This window comes from Loxodonta africana, chromosome 26, assembly GCF_030014295.1.
Source record: "Loxodonta africana isolate mLoxAfr1 chromosome 26, mLoxAfr1.hap2, whole genome shotgun sequence".
In the NCBI taxonomy this organism is placed as follows: Eukaryota; Metazoa; Chordata; class Mammalia; order Proboscidea; family Elephantidae; genus Loxodonta; species Loxodonta africana.
Genome location: NC_087367.1, coordinates 392,273 through 417,493, shown reverse-complemented (window position 1 = coordinate 417,493; position 25,221 = coordinate 392,273). Strand labels below are relative to the sequence as shown.

The window sequence follows — 25,221 nt, the reverse complement described above, 5'->3', positions numbered from 1 at the left end:
CCATTACATTTACTGTAATTATTAGTATGTTAACACTTAAGTCTGCCATTTTATTTGTTGTCTTCTTTTTGTTCTTTTTTTGTTTCTCAGTCTTCTCTTTCATACCTTCCTGTGGTTTACTTGTACATTTTCTAGAATTCCATTTCGATTTATCCATAGTGTTTTTGAGTGTATCTCCTTCAGTCTAGCCTTTTCAATGGTTCCTTTAAGTATTACATTATACGTACATAATTTATCACTGTCTACTGATATGCCTTAAAGTCACAATCCTCATGTGTACACCTATAGTATTTTAATTTAGAAAGGGTGATATTTTTTGACAAAGTTAAAATAATCTGCCAAATGATCTCTTGTTATTGTAAAAATTACTCTGATTGAATTCTGCCCTTAATTACCAGTTACCGTTGAACTGATTCCAACTCATGGTGACCCCGCGTGTGCGAAGTAGAATTGTGCACTACAGGGTTTTCAGTGGCTGATTTTTCCAAAACAGATCACCAAGCCTTTCTTCCAGGTCACCTCTGAGTGGATTCAAACAGCCAGTCACCCAATGTTTTGGTTAATAGTTGACTACATTAACAGTTCACACCGCCCACAGACTCCCCAGCCTCAGTTACTAAAACCCAGAAATACTAACAGGAACTCGGAACAAGAGCATTAATATCGAACCAGTGTTTCCTTTCATAAATACAGCTCCTTCTACCGTTGGATGGAATTATCTTCATTCCAGCTTACATTCTGCTGCAGATATTTCTGAAGCTTAAGTCTCAACATGTCATTTTCTTTCTTAGAAATTTGCTGTGCCCCTTCTTTCTCTAAGCATGGGTTTGCAACATTTTCCTGCCTTAGCGGCTGTGGCATGTAACCCACTCCTATCAGTGATATATTGTCTGTGGTCAGCACTCAGTAAATGTTTAACTTCTCTTAACGGACAGTGGGCTTCTGGGTGATTACTGAGAAGATAGGTGCTCCTGTCATAAAACAAGTGGAATTTACCTACTATACTGGAGAAAACCAGTTTTTTAATGTGTTGCTAGGCTTGTTGGCAGTGTCTCCAGACACCACCTTACCTACCCTTTCAGTTGAAAATGTACAGTTGTGAGTCTAAAGCAGAGTAGAACAGGGTGTCTAGGAGACCAGTTGTTGTTATCAGCGTTGTTACTGAGACTAAGCTTTGGGCTAATGGAAGAGCTCAATTAGAGAAACCCTCTATAACCTGGAAATATCAAAGGGAACTTTTATTCCCAGTAGAAGGAAATGCAAGTTCTCCACAGATTGAAGCATCTCAACTTAGGCCCTGAGGATCCCCACAAACCGATACTAAATTTGCCAATATGAACTGACAGTCAAAGGTCACAAATACATTAGGGCTAATAATAATGAGTGAGAATTAGCAGGAAAAGTAACAGAATTAGACACCAGGGACTTTAGATATTAGAATTATCAAACATATAAAGTAACTTTGTATAAAGAAAAAAAAAAAGAGACACTTATGGAGTCACAAAAATGAGAAAGTAACAAGATACCATAAAAAATGATCAGGGAGATTTCAAAAAGAACCAAGTAGACCGTTTAGAAATAAAAATTACAATTGTTGAAATTTAAACGAGAGTAAGATAGAAGAAACAAGTCAAAATAAGCACTAATGTATTAAACTTACCGAAAAAGGAGAAAAAAGCAGCAAAACAAACCAATAGATCAGAAGTGCTAAAAAATACAAATTGCGGCTTAATGCTCTTCACAAGAGACACGCCTAAAGCGTAAGGACTGGGGAATATTTGAAAGCAAAAGGATAGAAAAATATTTACTAAGTAAATGTCAACCATAACACAGCTGGAGTACCTACTTTAACATGAGAAAAAATAAGCTTTAGTTGAAAGACTGATGTGAGACAGAGAGGATCACTGTTGACAAGGAAGAAGGTAACGATAAGCTTATATACACCTAAGAAAATAGTCTTAAAATATATGAAACAAGAATTGTTAAAATAGTAGAGAGAAATGGACAAATCCGCATCATAATGCGAAATTCGTGTACCTCTCTCAAATTTTGATAGATTAACCTGACAGATTAGTGAAGACGTGAAAGATTTGAGCTTTTCTTCATGGACATTTATAAAATTTTGTAGAGGATACAAATTTTAAACAATCAAGGAACATTTATAAAATTGACCATATAGCCATAAAGCATATCTCAATAAAATTTCTAAGAATTTTAATTCATAATTTAAATGGAATTTTAATTAATTAATTCATGATTCCATCCAGTTTAAGAAGTTAGAAAAGTAAAACAAAAAGAGATGAAGAAAGTTGAAGGAAGCTGATAAAAAGGTAATAACTTTCTCCAACAGTTGTTGAAATGTACCTGAGAAAGATGGAATTCTAATAGCTATAAATCTAAAAGTCCTTAAGAATAAATTTAGCAGAAGGCTTAAGTGTGAAAGGGAAAGCTTAAATTTTAAAAGGAAATATAAGAGTATTTTTATGACCTTGGAGCAGGGAAGGATTTCTTAAACAATACCCAAAGCACAAACAATAAAAAAATCGGCAAGTTTGACCTCATTAAAAGTAAAAACTTCTGTTCATTAAAAGACACTTTAAAGAAAATTAATAGACAAGACAGACACTGGGAGAAGTTATTCACAGTGTGTATGTTGTTGTTTCTGTTAGTTGCCCTCAAGTTGATTCCAACTCATGGTGAACCGGTATGTGCAGAGTAGAACTGCTCCGGAGGGTTTCCACTGGAGCTGGCTTTCGGGGTGCCTCAGGCTGGGTTCTAGCTGCCAGCCTTTTGGCTAGTAGCCGAGTGCTTAACTGTTTACCCTTCCACAGTCTATACTGTATTAGTATCAATACAAAATGAACTTGTACAAGTCAATAAGAAATAACACAGTAGAAAAATGGGCAAAAGACCTTGTAACATACATTTCACAGAAGAGAAATATGAGTGACTCATTGATATATAAAACTTCGTTCAGCCTTATTTGTTATGAAATGCAAATTAACACCAAGTTGAGATACAATTTTACACCCACTAATGGTATATAGTCATCTTGGAAAACCTAAATATTCACGTACCCTAGGACCTGTCAGTTCCTCTGCTAGACATACCCTAGAGAAACTGTGTTCAGAATAGCGAAATCCAAAAAACACCCAAGAAATGCCCATTGCTAGTAGAATGAGTAATTGAATTGTGATATATTCCTGAAAAATACAGCAGTGAAAAGGAGTAAAGTACAGTTACATGCAGCAGAATGCATGGATCTTAGAAATATGTTTAGAGAAAAAAGCAAGTAGCAGAATAATACATCTGCACGATGCTATTTTTTAAAATTTAAAAACCAGTTGTAGGTTGAAAGAGGATATGTATCAATTTATTCCCATGCTCTGGAGCACCCAAGAACAGCTTAGCATACCCATTGCATCCTCTCCCCTACTGCCTCACTGGTTGTGTTCATTTGCAATTTCAGTTTCAGACTGGTAGCTGTTACTATTTTAATGTTAAAAAAGTTACCGAATCATCGTGTTTTAATCAAGTACCTGTTGAACATATTGCTGGTCAGTACCAGCTAGCAGACCAGTGACTTCTTGAAGCTGTCCATCATCAATTACACCATGTTGGGTCGCTCTGCGATTGTATTTTAGCAGTGACAACTTTGTCAATAATATTAATATGATGGCTTGTATTTTCATTTTTATTCAAATTATTCTTTTCCTCTAGTTTCCTAGCTTAAATTTCCTTTGACTGGCAACCCCTTGGTAATTTGCAAGGTTAGATTTTGCGTTAGGCAATAGAAATCAGTACCCTGAGATGATTTTATATCCTTTTTTAGGACTTTATGGCTTGTGATAGACGTGGGAGAATCTTGTAAAGCAAGAAGGTGGTAACTTTAGACTTACAGTTGATCTGGAACATTTTGTATTTTTAGTTTTAAAAAGTTGTTGATATGGTTGTGAATGCTTAAGATACCAGAGATGGGACCTTCATCCTACCAAATGTTAGAACACGGATTCTACTTTAAGGAGTTGTGTTTGATGCTAAATTTCCAGGAGATGAATAGCGTAGACCCTGTGCTTAAAGATTAGGATCTGGTGAATGTCAGAGACACGTAAACAGAATTTCATTACATTAGGTATGTGCAGAGGTAGAGATACTAGGATGTTTTTGGAATAGAAGGGAGCACTTACCTTACTAGGGGAGGAGGAAGATTGGAAACACCGCCCCTGAACAGAAGTTAATGCATGCATGATATATTCCCAGGGAAACTTTCCAGTGTTTGTAGTTTTCTTCCATTCAAGGAAGCATTAGGAATAAGATGAGTGAGAAAGTTGTTAATATGAGAATAACCTTGAAAACCCTCCAATCTATCCTTACAAACTTCAATACTTGTGCTATTATTACTATCGTATTACTTGTAACTTACCTCATACCTTAGGGTAGAACGCTTCATAACATTCTACTAACCACTATAGTAGGTAATAGTCAGCCATTGGATAGTTTTAAACAGGGAAGTGACAGGATCCTATTAACATTTTAGAAAGATTACTTTCAAGATGGTAGAGAAGATAGACCTGAGAGGGTAGAAGCCTATAGAGGGCCTCTACTAGGGCAGAGCTGATAGGGACAGAGCAGAGGGGACATGTTAGAGGATTATTTCAGAGATAAAAAATCACTAGAACTTGGGCAGTTGAAAGATTATAGGCTTTAGTGTTCAAGATTCGTTGTCCATTAGAATCACTTGGGAAGCTTTTAAACAATACCAATTCCCTGGCCCCACTCTAGACTTGGCCCCACTCTAGACTGACTAAATCAGAATTTGGGGAATGTACTTCACGATTCTAATGTGCAGCCAGTGTTAAAAACCACTGACTTGAGTTGTGGAGGAGAGGAGATGATGAGCGGTGAGCCCCAGAATGCTGACTTAGGCTATAGGTAGACAGGTAGACTGGGTGGTAAGCCTTGGACAGTGTCTGTTCCATGGTATCTGTTCAAATATTTTCTGAATAAAATGAAAATTGATGACTTTAAACACAAACCAACATCAATTCCTCATTTAATCTGGTCTAAATTTGGATGAATTGACCAGAGTTCAAGATTTAATTCACTGCACCCCAACCAAAATAATTTCTGTCACAGGTGAGATGATTATTAGAGTAGATACCTATTGGTAAGAGTTGGGGAAAAGCCATCACCAGTCAATTTTGAAGATGCTTCAAATCACCTTGAGTTGTGATGTGATATTGTGAAGCAAGGTGCCAATGAAAATAATTTACTCAATAATAATATGTTGTTATAAAAAATGAATGTTTCTATTCAGTGGCATAGCCACAGATTTTGGGTCCTAATACCTGGTAAATGGACAGGTATTCAATAAATGTTTATTGAACTGACGGCACTGGGTTTTTTTTTTTTTTTTTAAGTATCTTTAGTTTACCAGCCCAGTGACCCAGTGCCGTCGAGTCAGAAAGTTGTAATATTTCCTATTCAGTTCCTTCTGCATTAGTGGAGGAACGAAGGCAGCATGTCTGTCTCTCCAGCCCAGTACCCTCCTCTGTCTGTGCACTGTCTGCCTTTGCGTTCTTCTCTTCCACTGCTCTTGCCCTGGCTCAGTCAGGACTCTTGGTTCCAAATGGAGTACAACTTGACTAGCTTGAACAGTAAATGAGATTTGTTGGTGCCTGTAAGCAGCAGTTGGCTTGACTTGGTTTAGGTTGGAAGGATCCTGAGACACATACAGAACTGCAGGAACCAGGATTTGGAGACTGGACAGGGAGAGTACCCCATTGGAACCAACTCTCACTTCTTCCTGCCTCTACTTGGCTTCATTCTTTGTTACTGCAGTTAGGCCTTTGCTGTCCTCAACCCCAGCCTCACATCTGTCTGGTAGGTACCATGAACCCAGAGGCATGGCCGTTTCTCCTCTCGCTCTAAATTGGGAAATCATTTGGACCTATCAGTTTGCCAAGAACAGAGGGTACTGTGATCTATCTGGTTTGGAGCTCATGCGAACCCACCATGGCCAGGAGAGGGTAGGTGCATAGCCAAAGACAAGGCAGGGGAAGGCTTGCTGCGTGACCAGATCATTGGTGTCACCGTCGTCTCTGAGGCTATGTTACCCAGCCCTCAGACGATTTCCCACTTTAATCCAGCTGCTCCCTGTTGTCACAGTCACTTTTCGAAACCACAGCTTGCGTCATGATTCCCTAGTTACCTAACTTTTAGTGGCTCCTTATTGCCTGTGTATGTTGTTGTTGTTGTGTGCTGTCAAGTCTGTTCTGACTTGTAGCAGCCCTATAGGACAGAAACCCATAGAGTTTCCTAGGCCGTAATCTTTGCAGGATAAGGAGTCCTGGTGGTGCAGTGGTTAAGTGCTTGGCTGCTAACTGAAAAGTCTGCAGTTCAAACCCACCAGCGGCTCAGCGGGTGAGAAAAAACTTGATCTGCACTTGTAAAGATTATAGTCTGGGAAACTCTGTGGGGCAGTTCTGCTGTGTCCTGTAGGGTGGCTGTGAATTGGAATCAGTTCAGCGGCACACAACAATCCATATGGGAGCAGATCACCAGGTCTTTCACAGAGCCGCTGGCTTGGTTCAAACCACCGACCTTTTGGTTAACAGGCACATGCTTAACCATCGCGCTACCAGGGTTCCTACTGCCTACATAGCACAGCACCTAAACTTCTGGTGTGGGGTACATTCTATAATCTGACCCCAAAATACCCTTTCAACTTTATGTCTTGGTTTTTCTATTCACTGCTGAACTGAGCTAGCTGGCCTCCTAAGTTATCATAACACATGTATTTCTTACTGGATCAGCCAAACCAAAGTAAAAGTTTTGTGGTGGTGGTCTCCCTATTTTATTGTCTGATGTCTCAACGAGCCTCTGGAGACCCAAAGACTGAAGCATTGTAGCTGTTCCTTAGGTTCTGGCAAGATCTGCATCATTGTTGGCAAAGTCTACCAGCTGAGATTTGTTTGTTGGGGGTGACGGAAAGTCCACTCTCTGTGCAGTCACTCATGACAAGTAATCAGAGGGAAACATGGGTTTCCAGTTAGGAGGCTTTGCACCTGCACCAGTTTTCAGGAAAATCACCTTGTTTCTCTGTGGTTTTTCTCCCGAAGGGTAAAGTGAACTAATAATACATGTGCCCATCCTTGAAAGTGGATTACGAGGCTCAAATGAGGTAATAGCTGTAAAAATGTTTTGAAAGGTTAAATCGTACTGTGCAAATTTAAGGTATTTGTTTATAGTTATCATGTTTTCTTGGATGCTTGACTGGAGAACTCAGTTTCAATAGCAATTAAATTTTGAAAGTGTATGGGAAGGCATGAAGTAGTGTAAATTTCGTGGTAGTGTTATTGTGAATGCATTATTTGGCTGAAGATAGGCAGCAAAGCTAAAACAGTTAATTAACAAAATTTCGTAATGCTGATTGTGCACAAGGCATTGATTGTATAGTTACTGTGTATCAAACCAAGCCTGGCTGTAAGAAATGGTTAAATTATGTAAGATTTCATCAGAGAACTAATTAATTTTGTTCTCCCCATGGTTTATTATTTCCCCATCCATGGAACCGGGTATTTAAAATTTAGACTCTAAGCATTGACATAGAATTTGGGTTATATAGAATTTTTAACAGTAGCTTTTTCAATACTTGACATTTGCAATGAGGATGTTTTTGTACTTACAAATAGATGGCCCTTTTTGAACACTGACTCAGTGATTAAAACTCAACTCAAAACAACATCTTTAGTTAAGAAGTCTTTTCTAGATATCTACCAAATTCAAATTTATTATTTCTTCTGTCATCTCTATAGTCTATTGCATCTGCAGACATGGATTTCAACCAGCTGGAGGCATTCTTGACGGCTCAAATGAAAAAGCAAGGTGGGATCACATCTGACCAGGCCGCTGTCATTTCCAAATTCTGGAAGAGTCACAAGACAAAAATCCGAGAGAGCCTCATGAACCAGAGCCGATGGGACAGTGGACTTCGAGGCCTGAGCTGGAGAGTCGATGGCAAGTCACAGTCAAGGCACTCTACTCAAATACACACCCCAGTTGCCATAGTAGAGCTGGAATTAGGGAAAAGCGGACAGGTGAGTTTAACTACCATCAATTTTTCTTGGTAAACTGTCTTTTCCATTTGTTTCTTAGAGGATATTACCTGGCTTATTAAAATTGATTTTATATAAGTCATCTTCTTAGAGATAATAAGAATATGCAGAGGTAATAGGGTCTTCTTTAGTGAAGTACGTGTTCATACCCTTTGCCCATTTTTTAATTGGGTTATTTGTCTTTTTGTAGTTGAGTTTTTGCGGTATCATGTAGACTTTAGAGATCAGATGCTGATCAGAAATGTCATAGCTGAAAACTTTTTCCCGGTCTGTAGGTAATCTTTTTACTCTTTGGGTGAAGTCTTTGGATGAGCATAGGTGTTTGATTTTTAGGAGCTCCCGGTTATCTAGTTTTACTTCTGCATTCCTAATAATGTTTTGTATACTGTTTATGCCATGTATTAGGGCTCCTAACGTTGTCCCTATTTTTTCTTCCATGATCTTTACCATGTTAGATTTTATATTTAGGTCTTTGATGCATTTTGAGCTCGTTTTTGTGCATGGAGCGAGGTATGGGTCTTGTTTCATTTTTTTTGCAGATGGGTATCCAGTTATGCCAGCACCATTTCTTAAAAAGACTGTCTTCTCCCCATTTAACTGTTTTGGGGCCTTTGTCAAATATCAACTGCTCATATGTGGATGGATTTATGTCTGGATTCTCAATTCTGTTCCATTGGTCTATGTATCTATTGTTGTACCAGTCCCAGGCTGTTTTGACTACTGTGGTGGTATAATAAATTCTAAAATCAGGTAAAGTAAGGCCTCTCAGTTTGTTCTTCTTTTTCAGTAATGCCTTATTTATCTGGGGCCTCTTTCCCTTCCATATGAAGTTGGCGGTTTGTTTCTCTATCTCGTTAAAGAATGTTGGGATTTGGATCAGAATTGCATTGTACCTATGTATCGCTTTTGGTAGAATAGACATTTTTAGAATGTTAAGTCTGCCTATCCATGAATAAGGTGTGTTTTTCCACTTATGTAGGTCTCTTGCCCCACAGACAATTTTTTAATTAATCATGATTATTTTCAAAATACTGCTGCTTTTCCTTGTAGTTTCTACAGTCATTACAGGAGCTAATTTTAGCACCTGCTTGTTTTTTCTTGATGTCATTTTGTGCTCAGGATGGCTGCCAGATCAGACTTTAAATGACCTGGTTTATATCTTTTGAGGAAAAAAAAGAAGTATGGTAATTAATAAGAGAAAACCCAGATCACTGAATTAGCTAACCAGATTTAATTTCAGATAAATAGCCAAATGAGGGCTTCTGTTACACCCTGTTATAGAAATTTATTTCTTTTCTTATAATGATGAGAATATTTTTAGTTGGCAGTTTTCTTGACATATTCCCTTCTTTAGTTTCTTAGTATTTATAATTTAAAAGATAATTTGTTTTTAAAAATGTTTCTTTTGCAGAATACATTTGGAGCACTATCTATTCAGCTATTACAAAATAGTGCTTATTGCACTTACTGATTGGTTTGTTTGACCCTTTTAAAGTCATTCTCCCGACCATTATGTTCTATAGCCTACCTCTTGTTGTTCCTGAATAAAAAATCTGACAGATTAGACAGGTGTGATAAGTACACTTGGGTATCTGAGTTTCACTAGCCACTTGTACAGGTTGTTCATTTTTTATTCTAGCAATAGTAATTATTTCTCTTGGTCTTTAACATTTGGAAGGAATATGAAATTATATATGTCTATTTTGAGGCTTTTCTAGTAAGCTATTTTAGTATTTTTTAACCTGACATTTTTCTAAAATTTCTTGAACTGGCGTTGAGAATGTGCCTTTTGATTTTAGTAACTTACAGAGCATCTGAGTTTATTTATAACACAGGTTGTTAATGAATCTTCCTCCAATCCTGATGCCCTGTTCTTCCTCATATAGTCCAGCTTTGTGGATTATCTGCTCAGCATATGGATTGAATAGGTGTGGTGAAAGGATACAGCCCTGACCCATGCCTTTCCTGACTTTAAACCACACAGTACCCCCTTGGTCTGTTCAAACAACTCCCTCTTGATCTATGTACAGATTCCTCATGTTCATAATTAAGTGTTCTGGAATTCCCAGCAGTCTGTTTCCTTAAAGATTTACAGCCTTGGAAACCATGTGGGGCAGTTCTGCTCTTTCCTGTTGCGTCACTATGAGTTGGAATTAACTCGATCCATTGGGTTTGGCTTTTAGTCTGATCCCATCGCTGTCAAGTTGATTCCAACTCATAGCAATCCTATAGGACAGATAGAACTGCCCCATAGGGTTTCCAAGGAGCAGCTGGTGGATTTCGAACTGCTGACCTTTGGTTAGCAGGCAAGCTCTTAACCACTGTGCCACCAGAATGATACACAGCCCAAACCCTACAGGAAATGTTTTCATGAGAGCTGGATCTTTATTAAGTATGTCTGTCAGCTTCTAGGTGAGTGTGACTTATGAAATACTCCACTAAGTCCATTTTTAGAACAACTATAGGCATCAAAGTCAAAGTTATTTTCACACTGCTGATATTAGATGACATTGGATGAGCTTGTAAGAGAATTAACAATCCTAGGATATCAAGAAGTTGGTTCCAAGAAAGATCACCAGGTGTCTTAGTTGCATAGTGCTGCTATAACAGAAATATCAAAAGTTGGTGGCCTTTGTGAACAGAAATTTTTTTTCTCAGAGTTTAGGAGTCTGGATATCCAAATTCTACATGCTGGCCCTAGAGGAAGACTGTCTGTCCACTCTGGGGGAAAATCCTTGTCTCACCTTCTCTTAGTGTTCCATGGAGATCTCCACATGTCATCTGTCTTTTCCCCCAGTCTTGCTTGTGCTTTGCTTCTGTGCTCAGTCTGCTCTTTTGTATCTCAGAAGTGATTGGTTTAGAGACACCTTATACTGGTATGGGCTCATTAACATAACAAAGAAACCCCTATTCCCAAATGGAATTACATCCACGGGTATAGGGGTTAGAATTTACAGCACATATTTTTTGGTGACACAGTTTAATCCATCACATTCCACCCTTTATCCCCCAAAATTCATGTTCTTCCCACATGTACAACACATTGCCACTAGCACATCATCTACAAAGTCTTAACTCCAAGTCCAAAATCTCATCTTTGGAATTATCTAAGCCAAGTGTAGGTAAGACTTTGGGTGTGTTCCATGCTGGGGCAAAATTCCTCTTCATCAGTAGACCTGTGAAACCTAGCATACAGATTATCTGCTTCCAAAGTACAATGGTGGAACAGGCACGAGGTAGATGTTCCCATTCCAAATGGGAAGAATCATGGGTTAACAAGCAATCCACAACCCAACAGAGCAAATTTCATTAGATGTCAAAGCTCGAAAATAATCCAATTTTCTGGGACCGACTGGCCAATGGCCCCACCCTCTAGACTCTGGGTAATGGCCACATTCTCTGGATTCTGGGTGGAGGCCCCATGTCCCTGGATGTCAGCCCCGCCTTCCTGGCCCACTGGGGTGGCACCCCTGCTCCCTCAGTCAGCTTTGGGCAGCTACATTCTCTTAGTCCATCTGAGTGGCAGTCTCACCCCCCTTGGCCCCACGTGGCTGTGTTCTTCTAGACCTTGGCATGGCTCCCTCAGCTTTGGGTGGCAGCCCCATCCTCTTGCCCCACCTGACTGGCAACCCCACACTCCAGAATCAAGTTTTTGGAGATCTGTCTCTTTGAAACCCAGGAGCAGTTTTTCCATTTCCCTTTGAAATGGTGGTGGTGGTTTTACCCTTTGAAATGGAGGCAACCCTGCCCACTATGGTCTGTTCAACAGTTCTACAGGTCTTCCAGTTGTTCCTATGATTGTGTCTCCTTTTTCTTGGAGGACAACAGATGTTGCAGCCAAGCTGCTCCATTGGGCTGTTTCCTGCCTGTAGAATTCCAGGAAGTGGCAGCTTTTCTTAGTTTTGTGCACTCTGTCCTTTCCTGCTGCAGTGGTTGAATGGCCCCATCAGTCACAGGCTCAATCTTTTAAAGAAAAGACTGAGTAGACCTGCCCTACGTGAGTGTTTGTCCAGGGCATGTTTCTTTAGTTTGTTTAATACAATTTTCTAAGTCTTTTAAGTTCTGGTTTCATTTTACACGGTTCGTTTTTAGCTCTTACTTTTTTCTCTCACATTTTACTGTAAGTGGCAAGGAGAAGCCACAAGGCCCCTTTAAGATCTTGCTTAGAAATCTCCTCAGTTCTTGATGAGTTACCAGTTGAAAAGAGACATTTGGGTGTATGTCTTATGTAAGAATTGTATAATAGTAAATGGTGTTGAATATTTTCATGTATTGATGATTAGACTGCTCTATTATTTACATAGTACTTGTTTTTCTTAGCCAAGTCTTTGTTTAACATTTTATATACAGTAATGTTTTGGTTGTAAGTAACAGCCCTATGAGATTTTATTTATTTGACCCATCAACAACATTTGACATACTTAATAAATCTTATTTGTTTTTGAAATACTTGTCTTTGAGGACACCACATTTGCCTGATTTTTTTCCCCCCCTTTCTTTCTTTAGTTCTTCCTTGTTGTTTTCTTTTCTCTCTTTCTTTATTAAAAATATTCTTCTGGTTCCTTCTCATCTCCCCAACCTCTAAATGTTAGAGAGCCATAGGGTTCAGTCCTTGTTCCTCTTTTCTTCCTTTTCTACAACCCATTGTCTAGGTGATCTCATCTATTTTAATGGATTCAAATACTATCTATATGCTCATGACTTCCAAATTTATATTTCTAAACTGTATTTCTCCCCAGATTCCAGATACATTTTGTGATATACTTGAGAACCACTTACACGTGTAAAAGGTGTCAAAAGTTGAACATGTTCATCAATAAGCTCCTTGTATACCTTCCCAGATTGTTCCTCCTACATTCTTCTCATCTCAGTTAACGGCACCTTCATTCTTCCAGTTTTCCCAGCTCATATCCTTTCTTTTTCTCACACCCCACATCCAGCCCATCATTGAATCTTGTTTGCTCAGAGTTTCATGTGTATGTGAAATTTGACTGCTTTTCACCACCTCTACTACCCTGTTTTTAAAAATTTTTTTTACTACCCTGTTCTGGTCACCATTACTGCTCACCTAGATTTTAACAACATTCTCCTAACTGGTCTCTCTCTTTCTGCTCTTTATTTTATTTTATCTGTTTATTAGTATAAAACAATGCTTTACTCACACAGAGAAAAGACAGAGCAAGGTCAGCCTCGATAGTGGATGCTGGTCCCCCGTGGCCAGCAGGTCTCACTCTTCAGCCAATGTAGGGATGGTGGTCTGCACACACTGCTCTTTAGTGCTGCGGTTAAAGAACTCCAGTCCCTCCTGACCAGTGACTTAAAGAAATGGGGTCATCCAGGTGCCATGTGACATGCGTGCATAAGTAGTTTCTGGGGGTATTGACGTGCTCAGGGCAAGAGGTGAGGGATGTACTGTAGGCCACCAGCTACTGTGGGATGTGTTTTGGGTCAAGAAGCCCTGGGAAAGGGAGTCCGCCCACACACTCATCCCATCCAGGAAGCCACGCTGAGACACCTGGTCCTAAGCACAAGGCTCAATTGTGGGCCACAAGGAAAGGCAGCAGCAGACTGTACTTACACTGCCTCCTTCTCCAGTTTCTAATTTCCTCCCTCCCATCACCTGTCCCTTTGTTTTTCCATTCACTGTTGTTTAATTAAAATATTTTATTGTGTTTTCAGTGAAAATTTACACAGCAAATTAGGTTCCCATTTAACAGTTTCTGCACAATTTGTTCAGCGACATTGGTTTGCTTCTGTTCGGTAGCAGTTTCTGTAGCACTGATTACATAACACTGCAGTAATCCAGGCAAGAGAATATCAGCAAGGAAGATGGAGAGAACTTTAGCAGTGAGAACTGTATTTTTATGAAAATAACATGTACCTTCTATGTTTGTTGCCAACCGTACCCTCCCCCCACGAGGTATTTTTGTAAGCCCGCTGTCTTAGTCATCTAGTGCTGCTATATCAGAAATACCACAAGTGGATGGCGTTAACAAAGGGAAATTTATTTCTTCACAGTAAAGTAGGCTAAAAGTCCAAATTCAGGGCATCAGCTCCAGGGGAAGGCTTTCTCTCTCTCTTGGCCTTCACGTTAATCTTCCCCTGGACTAGGATCTTCTCTGCACAGGGACGCCGGGGTCCAAAGGATGTTCCCTGCTTCCGGCACTGCTTTGTTGGTGATGTGAGGTCCCCATGTCTCTCTGCTCGCTTCTCTCTTTTCTATCTCTAAAGAGATTGGACTAAGACACTATGTAATCTTGTAGAGCTTGTCAACATAACTGCCACTAATCCATTTATAATCCATCTTATATCATAGTGATAGGATTTACAACACATAGAGAAATCACATCAGATGATGAAACGGTAGACAATCATCCAAGGGAATCATGACCTAGCCAAGTTGACAAGATATTTTTGGGGGGACACATTCAACCCATGACATGCCCTATGCTAATTTTTTACAACAACATGTTAAAAAAATTGGCTTGACGGTGCTTATGAAAATACCTTGTGGTGGGGAGGGCGAGGATGGCAAACAAACGGAGAAGGTGCGTATTATTTGTATAAAAATACAGTAGTCAGATGGAGAGAATTTTAGCAGTCAAGAAATCTAGCCATCATGGTGGAGAGAAGTGAACACAGAGGATATATTTTGGACTTAGTTAAGTTGCTTGGAAGTGACATGGGTGGGATGTGAGGGATGAAATAAAATGAGGAATTGTGGGTAACTCCTTGGCATGGATATGTTGGTATAAATTGGTAATCCTAGTCTTTGTTTAATGGTCTAATTCAGTTGACCATTTAATATACAACTTGAGTTTTTTGATAGCTATCATTAGCCCTTTCACTTGGGAAAAATCAAAATAAATCAAAAGAAATTCTTTACATTTGGTAGTTAAGAAAATATTGTGTGTGCTGAAGTAATTGATTTTTAAACTCCCGGTATAAAGAGTTGCATTTGAGTTGACTGAGCTGAAATATTTCCTAAATAGGCTTTTAAAAAAGATCACTGTTTCTAATGATTTGCCTTTTCTGTATGTATATTATGCTTCAATAAAAAGATTGAGAGAGATCGAGAGATGAGTGTTTGTCTTTGCAAACTTGTTGACCCTGTGAGAGCAGGGTTTGGCACTGCAAAAGTCCCCCGCCTCTGACTGTGTAGCCTGCCAGCAGGCAGTCCCTGGTGTCAGACTTCCGTTACCGTTCATAGTCTCTGGTTCCATTCTGTGGACCGATGGAGTTATTAAGGGGAAGCCAGGAAATCTAGCCTTAAGAGGATTTGGAAACAACTTTTGGATATGTCTCTTGTCCTGAACTCAGTGTCAGTGTATCCTGCCCAGCAGTATTGAAACTGCTTACGTTTGTGTAGTGTTTGTGTGCTGGCTGGTTGGCTGTTGGCTTCAATCCATGTGTGCCACTGCCCTGCTGCTAAGATGAATGTAGAAGGCCTCTGGCCCAAGCCTATTCTTAGCACTGTTGCATGGAATTATTATTATTTTTTTAAATTATTTGTGGAATTATGGGGACGGAAAGTAGGACTTAGGAACGTGGAAGCTGCTAAACATTTCAGGTTTATCATGTTTCTGACCCTTGGATATAACTGTGTACAGTTAATTAAAGAGAGCTCATTGGTATTACGTAAGATCCGAGAGGCAATAAAAAATGAATGGTAGTCACTAAGCACCAGCTCCGGTTAACTGCCACATAAACTCCACTTCCTGTTTATTGCCAAGGTTATTTATCCAAGTAGATTAGAAGTCAGCAACAGAGGAAGTATATCTGAATTTCGGTACGTCATTTAATAGCCTTGTGGATGTAATAAAGAAATATGACCTGGATTATGGTGTAAAACTAGTGAGTGCATAACTAATTAAGTGACAACATCCAGATGTTGTTGATTGCAAAATGAGTCTGACCTGTCACCATGTGATACCTCCCCCTCATGTTGTTGTTGTTAGGTGTCATTGAGTGAAGAGAAATGACAGCTCTTTCTGAACTTTGCCGGGGAGTGGGGTGGGGGTCTAATTTCCTGTCTTGGCACACTTTAAAGTTTTACAATAATTTAGCAAAACATTGTTTTTAAAAAATTAGTTTTTAATGCTCTACCCTAAACTATAAATGTACGGAATGTCTTTTGTAATTCAAGAAACAATACTATTATCCTGCTAACTGAAGTTTTTTTTTTTTCTTTTTGTTAATGTACTTTATATGAAGGTTTACAAATTAGTTTCTCATTAAACAGTTAATACACATATTACTTTTGTGACATTGGTTGTCAACCCCATGACATGTCAACACTCTCCCCCTCTCGACCTTGGGTTCCTTGTTACCAGCTTTCCTATACCCTCCTGCCTTCTTATCCTTGCCTCTGAGTTGGTATGCCCATTTGGTCTTGTTTTGTTTTATGGACCTGTCTAATCTTTGGTGAACCTCAGGAGTGACTTCAGTACTGAGTTAAAAGGGTGTCCAGGGCCCATACTCTTGGGGTTTCTCCAGTCTCTGTTAGACTAGTAAGTTTGGGTGTTTTTGTGTGTGTGTGAGTTAGAATTTTGTTCTACATTTTTCTCCAGCTCTGTCTGGGACCCTTTGTTGTGATCCCTGTCAGAGCAGTTGATGGTGGTAGCCAGGCACCATCTAGTTGTACTGGACTCACTCTGGTCGAGGCTTTGGTAGTTGTGGTTCATTAGTCCTTTGGACTCATCTTTTCCTTGTATCTTTGGTTTTCTTCATTCTCCTTTGCTCCAGATGGGGTAGGACCAATGGAGTATTTTAGATGGCCTCTCACAAGCTTTTAAGACCCCAGATGCTACCCACCAAAGTGGGATGTAGAACAATTTCTTTATAAACTATGTTATGCCAGTTGAGCTAGATGTCCCTCAAGATCATGGTCCCTAGCCCTCAGTGCAGTAAACTCAGTCCCTCGGGGAGTTTGGATGTGTCTGTGAAGCTTCCAAGATCTTGCCTTGGTCAAGTTGTGCTGACTTTCCGAGAATTGTGTGCTGTCTTACCCTTTACCAAAGTTACCACTTATCTATTTCTAACTGAAGATGTGATGGAAACTAAACAGCTTTATTTAATATTGAATATACCATGGACTGCCAAAAGAATGAACAAATCTGTCTTAGAAGAAGTACAACCAGAATGCTCCTTAGAAGCAAGGATGTTGAGACTACATCTTACATATTTGTTGTCAGGAGGGATCAGTCCCAGGAGAAGGACATCATGCTTGGCAAAGTACAGGATCAGCAGAAAAGAGGAAGACCCTCAATGAGGTGGATTGACACAGTGGCTGCAACAATGACCTCAAGCATAACAACAATTGTTAAGGATGGTGCAGGACCGGGCAGTGTTTCGTTCTGTTGTGCATAGGGTCGCTATGGGTCGGAGCCGACTCGACGGCACCTAACAACAACAACAAAATAACTTTATCAGTCAATTAAAAAAATCTATCAAAATAATGGTGCTAATAATGCTAATAAAACTCCTGGATGAACTACTTAATATTATAGTTGTCTTTGGTGACTGTTCTTTGGATAATGAGATGTAGTCAGATTATTTAACTTAGTCATTTGTGATAAATCCTGATTCTGTTGTTATATGGACATTTGCTTGATGAATACTTTGTTTCAGTTATTTAAGCTCATTTTTATTTTGAGGGTGCTGGCCCTGGTGACTCAGTGGTTAAGTGTCTGGCCGCTAACCAAAAGGTCGGTAGCTCGAATCCACCAGCTGCTCCTTGGAAACCCTGTGGGGCAGTTCTATTCTGTCCAGGGTTGCTATGAGTCAGAATCGACTCGATGGCAGTGGGTTTGATTTGGGCTTTGGTTTGGTACACTAATAACTGGCAGTTTTGCCTCCAACTGCTTTTATCTAATTGATCTTTCTTCCCAGTAGCACCGTGTTTGCCAGAAGGTAGAAGTTGGCTTCACCATCCAATTTATGAGATAAATGGAAAGATACGGTTCACTCTTCAAAGGCATGTATTAGAGCTCTTAGCTACCACTGGTCCCTCTACAGTGATTTAGAACATTGTTATAGATGAAGGATTCATGTGAGGTATTGCTGGACTTCCACTTTACCTAAGAATAGAAATGCTAATAATATTATGATATCATAGAATGTTCTTGCTATTTTTTTAGCTGCTTACCCAAATCTGCTGCTTATACATTTTGGGCACAGCTGACAGTTGGCACCAAGGCTATGAGCCAAAGAGAATACAACAGAATATGTGTATTCATAAAGTTCACAGATTTAAAAAAAAATTTAACTTTACTAAATCCTTTATATTTTGAAGCTTTTTTAAAAATCTCCATTAAAAAAAATTATGGCATTTTTGTTTTATCTATATCCCCCTACCCTGGGGTTATTTTACTAAATCCTTTATATTTTGAAGCTTTTTTAAAAAATCTCCATTAAAAAAAATTATGGCATTTTTGTTTTATCTATATCCCCCTACCCTGGGGTTATTTTGAATCAAATTTAAAAAATAATCTATAAAACTCCACGTATATAACCATAATACCGTTAATCACATCTGAAAGTATTTAACAATAAAAAAAAAAAAAAACCCAGTGCCATCGAGTCGATTCCAACTCAGAGCGACCCTACAGTACAGAGTGCAACTGCCCCATAGAGTTACCAAGGAGCGCCTGGCGGATTTGAACTGCCGACCCTTTGGTTAGCAGCTGTAGCACTTAACCACTACATCACCAGCGTTTCCATGTATTTAACAATAGTATCTTTCGAACAAAAAATTTCATTGTTTTTGGTGAAAGTTTACACAGCAGATCACGTTCCCATTTGACAATTTCTACACAAATTGTTCAGTGACATTAGTTACATTTTTTTTACCATGTGTCAACATTCTCCTTAATTGAGTTCTCGTGGTTCTGTTTCTAGTTTCCCTGCCCCTTTATCTTCTCATCTTTGTTTTAGAGTTAATTGTTAACCTTTTGTTCTCATATAGAGGATTTTTTAATGGAGCACTGTACTCAAGGATAGTACCCTTTTGTTTTGTGTGCCAATCTGTTACCTCTCTAAATAGTGACCTCAGAGGATAGTTTCAGTTCAAGGCTTAGAGTGACTCAGGCTGATGGTCTCAGGGAGTCCTCCAGTCTCAATTTGTCCAGTAATCTGGATTTTTTAAGAATTTGAGTTCTGTTCCATGTTTTTTTCTGACTCTTACCAGAGTTGATCTATTGTGGCCCTGATCAGAACCGTCAGTAGTGGTAGCCAGGTACCATCTAGTTCTTCTGGCCTCAAGGTAGATGAGGCCAATGTATGTGCAGATTATTAGCCCTGTAGACTAGTTTCTTCTCTGAGACTTTGGTTTCCTTCTTCCCGTTTTGCTGCTAATTAGTAGAGACCAATAGTTGTATCTTAGATGACTGCTCGCAGCTTTTAAGACCCCAGACAGTACTCACCTCACTAGGATGCACTTTGTGATGCTAGTTGACTAAGTTGTCCCATGAGATGAAGCCTTCAAACCCAGAAAAACATTCTCACAAGGTGTTTGGTTATGTCTAAGAAGTACCTGTAATGGTGTCCTCCATGAATATTTATGCATGCACACACGTATCTCATACATATAGATACATACGTGTACATCTTACCTACTTGAAGACATATGTGCCTATACACATACATATGTGATCTTTCACTCACTGTCTGGTTATTGTTGGTGTTGTTGCCAAATTATGTATGTCATATTCTTTAGCACAAGCATCCGTATTTCTTGTGTGCTTCTTAATGGCATCGTTTACTTTGGTCAAACTGTGCTCATTGTCCCACAGTCTTTGCTACCTATCCCATCACCAACAATATCAAGTGTCTACAGTCTAGAGAGTGATCCCCCTGCTTCCCCACCATCCCTGGCAACCACCAGTGAACATTGGTCTTTGTATATATATCTATTCTTTTCTTCTTATAAAACTGGGATCTTACAGTATTCTTATGCAATTGACTTACTTCACTTAGCATTATGTCCTCCAGATGCATCTATGTTATGTTTCACGGGCTCATCATTGTTCTTTTTGGTTGTGTAGTATTCCATCATATGTATACACCACATTTTGCTTATCCATTCATTCACTGAAGGGCATTTGAGGCTATTTCCTTTTTTTTTTTTTTTGCTATCGTGAATAATACTGCAGTGAACATAGGTGTGGGTATGTCTGTTCATGTCACTTCTATTAGGTCTCTAGGGCGTATACCTAGGAGTAGGATTGCTGGATCCCCCAAAAAAAAAAAAAAAAAAATTTTTTTTTTTTTTAAGGTAGTCTAGTTTTTTGAGGAAGCAGCGTAGTATTTTCCATAGTGATTGTACCATTTTACAGCCCTACCAGCAATGGATAAGGGTTCCAGTCCTCCTACATCCTCTCCAACATTTGTTGATATCTGTGTTGTATTTTTTTTTTCATCAGTGCCATTTTAGCCAGGGTGAGATGGTATCTCATTATACTTTTGATTTACATCTCTCTTGGCTAATGACCTTGAGCATCTTTTCACGTGTTTGTTGACCACTTGAATGTCCTCTTTGGTGAAGTGTCTGTTCATGTCCTTTGCCCATTTTTAATTGAGTTATCTTGTTGTTGCTCAGTTGTTGAAGTTTTTTATATATTTGAGAGATTAGACCTTATCGGATATGTCATTTCTGAAGATTTTTCCCAGTCTGTAGGTTATCTTTCTACTCTTTTAATAAAGTCTTTTGATGAGCATATGTTTAATTTTTATGAGGTCCCAATTATCTAATTTTAATTTGTCTTCTGCTATTTGTACATTTGTAGTTATGTTTATTAGCCTATTTTTAAAATAATAATAGTATCTTAATGTTATCAACTATCTGGTCATTACTAAAATTTCTCCAGTTATGTAATTTTTTTTTAAACAGTTGTTTTGTTCTAAAGCCCTCACAGTGCTTTTGGTTGGTATGATTCTTGTCTCCTTTGCTCCGTAGATCCCTGTTATTTTCATCCTTTGCAGTTATTATTAGTTGAAGAAATTGGGTCGTTTGTCTGATGGAGCTCCCCCCGTTCCGGATTTTGCTGACTGCATCCCCATGAAGTTCTTTAACATGTTTCTCTGACCCCATATTTCCTGTTAGATCTGGAGTAAGGGTTTCTCAACCGTGGCACTGTTGAGATTCTGTGCCAGATAATTCATTGTGGAGCCTGCCCTGTACGTTGTAGGGTGTTCAGCAGCAACCCTGGCTCCAGCCACTAGATGCCAGTAGTAACCCCCTCCTCCACGTGTGAGAACCCAAAAATGTCTTCAGATATTGCCAGATATTCCCGGAGGGCAAAATCACCCCCTGTTGAGAACTGCTAATCAGGCTTTCTCAGATTTCAGGTCTGGCTTCTTGGCAAGAATCCTTCATGTGTGGTGATGGTATTTTTCCACTTTCTGAGCACCAGTTTTTCTCTTTATGTCTTGTGACATATACGTATTTTCTTAACAAACTACTTAAATTACAATATTTCTTGAAGCTTTAGAAGCCTTAGTTTTAACATTTAACATTTTTTTCCATATATTATATGGCAGTACCCAAAATACATTAGTCATTTTACCATTTATTTTGAGCTTTAGAAAGAACCAATGTGTTTTACAATTTAATAAAAATAAAATAAAATAAAATAATTTTTTTTTTTTTTTAATAAAAATATGTAGGTACAATGGACAAGGAGACCACATGTCCTCTTTTTTAAGGTTTTTGTTTATGGCCCTCAGATTTTGGATTTAGGTTTATAGTTTTTATGTGCAGACGATTGTCCTTGTATTAGTATTATTGTGACATTATGTGTTCATTAAATGGAATCACGAATGATTAATAAAAGGAAGAATGTCAACCAAGCATAACTTAGAAGTTTTGTGAAACTTTTAGTTCTCCTGGCTGTGTTGGCCATCACCTCACTACTCTTTTAACTTCCTTGGCAACTGACCTTGATCTCCTGAGCACTAAACTGCCTTTCTTTCCATCTTTTATAGCTTGTGAACTTGCTTGCCTCAGTAGGAAAGTATCATATTTCCCTCGTTGCTTTACCTGCCTCTCGTCTTCATTTTCTGGTCAGGAGCTCTGCTCTGTCCCTACACCTGCCAACCCCAGCTCAGATCGGGTCACCTTTGCTTTTGGAATCCGTCTTTCTTTATCTCCCTCTGTAAATCCTCACAGTGGTTAGACACAGTCGGCCTGGGGTCCAGAAAACCAGACTGTAACTGATACAGGACAAAGTACAATTAAATTCTAAGTAAATGCTACTGTGTTTAGTGAGTACTTTTTCTTTTTTAATCAGGTTTACCTGGGAACTCTCAAATACATTCATATTTGATCCTTCAAGTAACCTGACTCTGTTACTAAAGGTCATAGATTTTTCCATCCCAGTAATTGACTTGACTGAAGCATGTTAAGGACTATAAAACTCATTGGTAGCACACAAACAAGTTTCTTGTCCCTAAATGTGCTCCAACGCTGAATGCTGTTGGTAATAAAAAATTGATTAACTCATACCTGGTTTTTCATTTTACATTAAACTGAATCCAGGGTATCACCTTTCACTGAACTCATCTTTTCTCTGGAGACGTGTTGCCATTTATTTTAAATTTTGTTTAATTGGTTATTTTAATGTTGCCATATTTACACTGAATTTTGTTTTGAGGACCTTCCCTTTGTGATTATCGGTGGCTTTTAAAATAAAAATGGGTTTTTGCATTCTCAGGAAGAGTAAGAATTTGATTTTTAGTGAATCACGAAGAAAAGCCTTGTGTGGCGGGGTGCCAGTGACGTTGCCTCAGATTATCTGTGTCTGATGCAGACAGAAACTGAGTTGCTTTAGCTTCCTTTTCATTTGCTTTGAAAGCATCTTCTATTGCATTGACTACAACACTGAGCCGATGGCTGCTTCTCTGAAAGTCTTTTCCGCTACGTTGGCCTTTATACTCTTCAGGCACTTTAGTTTCTGTAACACAATCTAGCACTTACGTTTCCCTTTGCAATTCACCAGTTTTACTCTGTAAGGTTTATTTCCCTAAAAACAAAAAAAAAACGTTGCTGTCAGAGTTGATTCCGACTCATAGGGACCCTATAGGACGGAGTAGATCCACCCCGTAGGGTTTCCAAGAAGTGGCTGGTGGTTTCGAACTGCCGACCTTTTGGTTAGCAGCTGAACGCTTAACCACTATTCCGCCACGGTTCTCTAGTTAAATTTAAAACTTCTTTAGTACAGGAACTGTGTGTTATATCTTACACTAAACATACAGAAAATAGTGTGCTTGTGATTAATTGTCACATAATTAAGGACTATCCAGAATGTTACGAATTTGTTCTTTGGAAGAATTACTGCAAAACCTGACTGTGCCAGGAACCACTGACGCATAGAAGTAAAAGTCAACCTTATATTTAGATTCTTGGGCCATTTAATGACTTCTCTAAATTTAGTTACTATTTCTCGTTAACTTAAAAAAAAAAAAAAAAGACATGAATAGTTACAGGACCGGATTCTCTTCCCTGTTTCTTTGTAAACAAGTTCTTATATCTGTTATAAGGAGCCTAGTGTCATGGAGCAAAATCATGAAGCCTGGCTAAAATTGGAAATAAAGAGTTTTATTGAGGGAATGGAGACTGCCAGCACAAAGGAACATTGCAGTGGGGAGAAGTGGAGTCCCGGCAAATGAAACACGTGAACTGAAGGGGGGCCGTTGGGAACACAGGTGTTAGGGCTGGAGGACGAAGTACAACACCAGGATACTCTGGATAGGTTTACAGTGATTGAGGTCACTCAGAGGTAAGATGAAGCGTAATCTTTGGCGTTGCTGGTTCCGTGAATACACTGAGTGGCTAAAAGACATAATTGAAAGACGGGGTGAAGGGGAGGACTTCATGTTGGTTACAAAGCAACGACAGGAGGCAGATTTTCGGGAGCAGTCTGTTAAAAGTGACCGTGTTCAAAGCTGTTCAAAGCGACAATCTCAGGAGGAGATTAGCAACAAAACGTTTCCTTCAGGGGGCAAATAAGTTCTAAGAGGTATTCGCATTCTTTAGCCTGGCCATAAAGAAACTTATTTCCTTAACAATAATAGGGGTTGGTTCCTAAGGCAACAAAGATGGGGTTTGGGGGGAAGGTTAATTGAGCTCTTAGAGTTCAGTCATCTTACAAATAGGTCAGATGTCTGTTTTGATTTTGTGCCTTATCACTAGCTATATCCTACCAGAGATAAACGGGGAAACCATAATTCTAGGATGATTTCTGATGATAGGATATGCTTTAATTATGCCTTTACTCACCCTTCTCCTTGGTTAATGAACAAAGGCAAGTGTGACTTTTTTTTGGAACAAAAATGTTGAATTAAGAAAGCTTTGGGAAGGAGGAACAGAAAAGTATTTTCTTTGCTTATGTCGAAGAGTAAAATCTCTGAATCTGTTGAAAATGAAAGCAAAGAGTTTTATTGAGGGTAATACCGTTGGAGAACTGGGGAAACACAGGGCAGAGAGGAGTCTACCTAGTGGTCCAGCGCTGAGGGAGAGGTGAACCTTTCCTATGGTAAATGGGAAGGGGTAGCCAGAGACCACCACCATGATAATCTCTTATCACCACTTTTCACCCCCAACCTCATTAGCTAAGAGAGTTAAAGTTTAACTACATTCTCAGGATTGTAGGGGCAGAGGCTTTGGTCAAGCTAAAGTCTGATTCAAAATGGAGTCTAGTTAACAATATGGAGTTTGATTCAAACTGGGGTTAGCTGTCCTGTTCCACCCAGGCACGTCCGTTTGGAGTATTCCTGCACACTGAAAAAGAAGTACCTTTAAAGTCTTCAGCCTATCACAACAAAAAAATACCAATCAAGTTTTTTTTTTGAAAACATAAAGCCTCAGAAATGAATGCTGCCCCAGAATCTAGAATATGGAAGCAGTAGATATATTATTTAGGTAGTGTTTCTTCTTTCTCTTGTATCACTGTAACTATTAGGACTGTTACTGGTGCTGTGACTGCCACCACCACCACCACGCTGCACAACAGCCCACTACAGGGTCGTTCCTGCTGGTATGTAGCAGTTCCTCATGATGCTGGATTCTGCAAACGGGCCGCTTTGATTGTTCTTTGAAATGTGGTAT

General features: G+C 39.1%; 1 protein-coding gene across 12 annotated transcripts in view; it reads left to right on the top strand.

The window, feature by feature from the left end:
- Positions 1-25,221, top strand: part of COMMD1 (copper metabolism domain containing 1) — a 210,552-nt gene that overhangs the window by 36,029 nt on the left and 149,302 nt on the right. For 9 of the 12 annotated variants that reach the window (XM_064276975.1, XM_023557175.2, XM_003417557.4 and 6 more), the window contains exon 2: positions 7,818-8,099. In XM_064276975.1, coding sequence (XP_064133045.1) covers positions 7,818-8,099 — 282 coding nt within the window. Of the gene's footprint in view, positions 1-7,100; positions 7,184-7,817; positions 8,100-18,011; positions 23,586-25,221 lie in introns of those variants that run through there. The other 3 variants (XM_064276978.1, XM_023557177.2, XM_023557180.2) reach the window with 3 other exon arrangements.